Source organism: Manihot esculenta, chromosome 8 (assembly GCF_001659605.2).
Source record: "Manihot esculenta cultivar AM560-2 chromosome 8, M.esculenta_v8, whole genome shotgun sequence".
Classification (NCBI taxonomy): Eukaryota; Viridiplantae; Streptophyta; class Magnoliopsida; order Malpighiales; family Euphorbiaceae; genus Manihot; species Manihot esculenta.
In genome coordinates, this window is record NC_035168.2 from 10,857,891 (window position 1) to 10,864,391 (window position 6,501).

The window sequence follows — 6,501 nt, forward strand, 5'->3', positions numbered from 1 at the left end:
TATTTAATAAGTAGCACTGCATTATTACTCCATTCTCTTTTCATAAAAGAGAAAAAAAAAATCATCTTCTTTGGATTGAGCCTCTTAAAAGTAACAAAACTCAAGTAATGAGATATATAATAATATAATTTTTTAAAAAAATCAAAATAGTTCACATAATAATAACTCACTTTAAACTCACTCTTTAATACCAATTATGACATCTTATTTGAGAATCTTACTATAGTTCTTCAACACGTCAATTAAAATAAATAAATTAATTAAGAGCTCCTAGATATACTAAATACTATATATATATTCAAGTAAAAACAATGCATCTACATATTAAAAATAATTTATTTTAATAATTAATTCAATATTTTCCATATTTTAATTATATATTCTAGAAATTTAAACAAAATATGATAAAAAATGTTAATAAATAATCTAACTCTTTTATCTCTCAGAGTACATTTCTTATATTTTAAATATTTCTTTTCCAGTGTTCTTCATTAAAAATATAACATTTTCGATCAGTCATCTCTTCTTCTCTCCTCTTTTCATTTCTTTCTTCCAATTCTTCCCCTGTACTTTCTTTTTCTTCTTCTTTATATACATATTATAGTTCGGTTGGATAAGATAGTGCCACATGCGCTGAAAACAAAAGTAGCCGTTTTCTTTTTTAAAAATTACATATTAGTCCTTAATTTGTTTTTCATTTCAGTCTTTAAACTTTTCAAACTTTTATTTTCCACTATCAACTTCTATAAACTTAAAGATTTTCCAGTTTCATGCACATGCAGCAGGTGCAAAATAACAATTATTTTTTAAAAATTGTTAATAATATTTTACAATCGCAATAAATTTTAACAATGATATCACTAAATCCAAATTTAATGACCACTTTTTCCATCGCTAAAAAATAATAATAACAAAACATTTGCAAACAGATATAATCAAGTAAGTAAAAGGAAAATAGGTCTGTTATTACACAGTAAATTAACAATTCTGTCCCATCAAAAAGTATTTAACAAATATATTTTTTTTTTTAAAAAAGAGAAGATATATTTTAAAAGCAGTTGATGATCATTCTTCATTAGAGGCTTGATGGAGGAAGTAGAGAATGCCCAACAAGATAACAGGGAAGAAAAGCAGTGAGAGAGTGGACGGCGGCTGCAAAGGACCCATCTCGAGAGGAGCCAAGAAGAGAACACAAGCAATAATCAGAAGAATCACCGTCGACCCAATGCCCCATCCGCTGTGTTCTTCATCTTCCATGGTTGCTCCCGTCTATTCTCTGAACCACCAAGACTGGAGTTTCTGTTAGTTATTCTGAAATGGCATAGAGGGTGTCTGTGCATATATATAGAGTTGCATGGTGGTGGTCGTGGCTCTTGGAGAGAAGTTACAACGGTTGGCTAACAAGTTTTTTTTTTTTTTTAGAGTTTCGTTTATAAGTTTTTTTGGGGGCTAATAACTGTTTGAATATGAATTATGGGATGTATTTCATTATTAATATCCTTTTTTTTTCCTTATTATTCATTTTTCCATCCAATGACAATATAGGTTATTAAACAAATATTAGTTATATATTATAAAATTAATTTTTTTTGTTAATTTCATATATTATTATGAATAATTAATTAAAAAATAGTTAAAGTATAATATTTATTTTTTAAAATTAAAATTTTACATGTTAGATGAATAATATTTTAAAATAAAAAATACTTATTAAATTTTAGTAGTAGTACATTTATTTATACGAATAAAACTAAATTTTAATTTATTATACTTCTTACATATATAGTTTTTAATTATTTTATACTAATAAAATTTTAAGATATGCATAAGAAGAATAAATTTAAAAGAATAAATTTAAAAGTGAGGCTGGCTTTGATCCACAAACTCCTTTCTAAATGATTTCTAACATCTTGTTTAGTTTAAATGATATTATTTCATAAAAAAATCTTTCAATTTCTCGAAAAGTAAAAAAAATCAATCAAATAAAAATAATTTTTATACTTTCTAAAAATAATCAAATAAAAATAATTTTCAATACATTTTTTAGAAATTTTAAGTTTTTTAACTGAGATATCCAATTAAATTGACTTAAAATTTTAACCGGACTAATTTAAAAAAAAATGAATTGAATTGATTGTAAATTTAATTTCTTAATCATAACTATACCTAGAAGCTAGCTAAGAGATAAAATTGTCTAAATCTTTATATTTAACATTAAATCTGATAAAATATAAATTTATGTTTAAATTGGTAAGCCTTTCATAAAATTTTCTTATGTCTTATATGATATGTGGTCCTTTATAATATTAATTACTGTTATTTTGTAATTATTATTTTTTTTGGTCTCTTCTCTTATATTAATAATTTAATAAGATTTAATCAGTACAGGCAGACTGAAATCGATTCTTTAGAAAAACAAATCTGGGTTCTTCATCCAAACAAGCACATGTACCGCAAAAAGACTAAAATCACATCTGCATGCACTAACCATGGACTCTTTCAGAAAACAAGTCTTCAACCACTGGTAAGAAGAAACCCAGATCTCCGATACCACTATGGCTAATACAAGACAATATGTTCTTTAAAACACAAATCGCAGGCAACTAACATGTGGGCCCCCTCCCCTCTGTGCATATATCTTATTGTGTATGCATTCCCTGTCTATCATGAGTGTACTGAACTCCTGAATAATCTCTCCATTAATGGAAGGCTTTTTTCTTATATGTAAATTTCTGGAGGAAATCAAGAAGGTAAGAGACTAATGAAACTGCAACACACATCATAAAGCAAAGAACAACTGATCAGATAAAACCAAAACAGAAAAAGTAAATAGGTCCTTCTGTTACACAAGTACCAAACACTAACCACCTCCCAGATTCTTCCCTAATTAACTAGGTTAGTGCACAATTTTGTCTGAACTCATTTATTCTGGGGAAATGCTTCACCATTAGCCAGTGCATTTTGGGAGGAACTAGCATTGGAAGGATCCCTCATATATCCTCCCATGGCAGCCGTGCCAAAGAATCCATGGTGACCCATGTGAAATGCTGGTGCAAAGGCACCAGCTGGAACCCCCAAGTTACCATATTCAACACTCCTCTTCACCAATGGCTCGCCTCTTATCGAGGCACGGTCACCCTCGAGTTCACGGTAACGATGGAGATACACAGTCAAGGGTTCAATGTAATCATCAAAGCCTAGCTTGCTCATAGCATAAAGAACATCTTCAGCAGTAATGGTCTTGCGCTGCTCGCGTTGGCAGCGTTCATTGGCTTCGCTAGTGATGAAGCTGATGTACTCGGAAACACACTCTTGGATGGTTTCCTTGGCATCATCGGAGATTTTGGCATGTGAAGGAAGTATCTTGCGCATGATCCTGATAACATTTGCGATTGGCATGAATCTGTCTTGCTCCCTCACTGTGCATTCATTGTCATCTGCCGTGGAGTGATTAGTAGTAGTGTTGTTGCTATTTCCATGATTCATCTCTTCCAGCCTCATGTTCATTTCAGATAGCTTCGGCCCTGAGGAAAATATACATTTGAAAATAATAGCAGCTCATTCAAGAGATAGCAAGTATCTCAGGATTAAAAGTGAACATATTTCCAAGCTATGAAACCAAAAACATGTTGGGGATCCTACATGAATGACCTCATAGTGATTGTTTCTATGCACGAGACGTGATGAATTAGGCCTACCTATAAGAATTTTTCCAAGCTATGAAACCAATATACCAGACTAAGGCATGTGTTCAAATGCTTTAAAATTCAATAAAAGTTGAACACTTTTACAAATGGTCATCATGTAAAAGACAAAAGCAGACAAAACCAAAGCTTTTGAAAGCCAGAGAATGCATGGACGCCACTTGTTATGGTGGGGTCCTCTGATGCATGGACTATGCATGCCACTTGTAACGACTTATATGTGTTTTACCATTTTCATCAGCGATTATTATTTTCTGCTAATTACCATACCAAGCTTACCAAGTGAAACTCAGATGGAGAAGATGAGTTAAAAGAAGAGAAAAATGAATTATACATAAGAGTTAAGGCCTTTGATTTCTCAAACATGCTCATAGATAACACAAGAAAATCAAAGAAATTTCATAAAAGGGAAAGATTCGTCAAAAACCCATCAAAGCAAAAGCAAATTTTGAAAAGAAAATGGAAATCTGGATATGGGAAATGATGTTGAAAAGAGCTGAGAGTGAAGATTTTCTTGCATGCAAGAGAAGAAAATTCATGATGATGAAAAGAGAAATGCCTAAAGATCACCTGCTTTTGGCCTCATCATTACATTACATTATATTACATCTCTCTTAATTGCCACTTCTTTTATATAAATTACCAGAGCTTGTGCTTGGTAGCTTGCGGTAGCCATGGAAGCCTGCACGTTCCATCTCCTCTTCTTTCTCTACTCTTATCTTGCTGTAATCTGTATTGAACCGATTGATCAACAACTAATGGGATGGTGAAAATGAGAAGAGGAAGAGATTTATATAGTGGGGAAGTGAAATAAGTGGAAACACGTGGCAGAGGGCGACATCAACGAGGAACAAAGGTTTTACTAGGGAGTGGAAGTGGGTGCTTTTTTTCTCTTAGCAATATAATCACTAATAAGAGCAGAAAACGTTTCGCACTATCATCTTAACGGCACTCTTCCACCGTTGGTCCGTTCCGCCGGTGATGCAGAGCAAAGGACCTATCTCGTACGTCCTTTAGGTTTCAATTCAGTGGGGAGGATAGCTATATATTAATATTTCCATCCTGTCCCATAATTTTTTTTTTCTCTTTTCTATTCCATGAAAATTGTATACATAGAACAAATGCAAATATTTAGTTACGTGTTAGTTGAGATTAACTTGATAAATATTTGAACTGAAATGATAATATATTAAATATTGAATATATAAAAATTATATTTAATTAATAACTTATAAAATAAAATAAAAAATAATTTCACTTATTACTATTTACATTTAAAATTTTACCGACTATATTTTAATTTTTTTTATAAAATGATAAAACTATTTCCATTTCTCTTCATGAATTTATAAATTTTTTTATAAAATAATAAACTTATTTCCATTTCTGTTCATGAATTTATAAAAATTTAAAGTAAAATTAATAAATTAATTTATATTTAATTATTATAATTTTTCATAAATTTAAATATTAAATAGATTATAATTTAATTAATTCCGTTCAGTATAGAAATTATAAGTGTATACTCAACCATATATGTTTAAAGGGAGTTAAACTGACACAATAATTGTAAAATTTAAATTATTCGAATTCAAAATGGAATTCAATTTAAATTAATAATATTTTTTAAATTTAATTAAAAATTAATATATACTATTTCAATATATTCTAAATCTTTTAATTTTATATATTTTAATTAATAATTTATATAAAAAAATAATTTTCATTTAAAAATTTTAATATTTTAAAAAATTTAAATTTAAATTTTTAAATAAAAAATATAAAAAATTTTATAAATATTATAATAAAATATATATTTTTATATTAAATTAATTATTTATATAAATAGACTCAATAATAAATATTTTATTAATAAAATTTGAATTATTTGGAGGCATTTTACAAATTTTTTTTTAAATTTGAACCCGTCTCAAAGCCGATTATAACCTCTCAAATTTAATTGTAAGTACTTAAATTCATGCTAATTTAGTAGATACCCAAAAAATACCCAACCCATTACTATCCTCTATATTTAATTCCTCAAATTTTCATAAAAATACTTCTAAATTACTTTTATATAAATTAATAGAATCCAGTTATCATAGTAAAAATATAAATTTCATATTATCTTTGTTAATGTACTTTCTATTCATATGACTCAATTATTAAATTAATTTTAAAAATTAATAAATTTTATTTTTCAATATATATTAAATAAGTGTATATATATTATAATAATAAATTTTAAATTTATTCATGAAATCATTTTCAGAACTGTAAAGTCTTGATTTTAAACCAAAAAAAATTGTATATTATAAAGATAATAAATAAGTCATAGTATATTATAGATAATTATATTCAAAAAATATATAATATGGAGCTAAAAAATAAGTCATAGCATATTACTATGGACAGGTAGAAAAGAAAAGTCTATTTTTATATGATGGAAGAAGTAATTTATATTTTTATAATATAAACTTTATTAAATTTTTAGAAAAATTTTAATAGTATAAATTATTTAATTTTTAATAGAATATAAAAAAATATATAAGAAAAATGTATGAATATGAATTTGATAATTATTATATTAAATATTTGAATTAGATTTATGTATTTAATTTACAATTTTTCTAAAAAATATTAAAATAAACTTATTATGTAATTATAAATTATACAAAAATAAGAATAATATATCTTTAGAGGCTATCTTTCATGTTTAGATGTATTGGCATAAAAACTCATCTCCAATTTTGCTTCCTAATTTTAGAGACATTAAATCAAAATCATTAAAATGTTT

The 6,501-nt window shown here is 27.3% G+C and overlaps 2 protein-coding genes across 2 annotated transcripts; both read right to left on the reverse strand.

Annotated features, from left to right (window-relative positions):
* Nucleotides 1-1,065: 1,065 nt before the first annotated feature.
* LOC122724423 lies at nt 1,066-1,279 on the reverse strand. The gene has a single exon (XM_043959371.1). The coding sequence runs from the start codon at nt 1,255-1,257 to the stop codon at nt 1,066-1,068; it is 192 nt and encodes a 63-aa protein (XP_043815306.1). The 5' UTR covers nt 1,258-1,279.
* A 1,503-nt stretch (nt 1,280-2,782) lies between these two features.
* Nucleotides 2,783-4,477, reverse strand: LOC110621651 (nuclear transcription factor Y subunit B-6). Its single transcript, XM_021765920.2, has 2 exons — nt 4,348-4,477; nt 2,783-3,524 (listed from the first exon to the last, which is right to left on the reverse strand). Exons 1-2 carry the CDS (start codon nt 4,397-4,399, stop codon nt 2,920-2,922), a joined length of 657 nt encoding a protein of 218 aa, XP_021621612.1. The 5' UTR covers nt 4,400-4,477; the 3' UTR covers nt 2,783-2,919.
* Nucleotides 4,478-6,501: the final 2,024 nt, after the last annotated feature.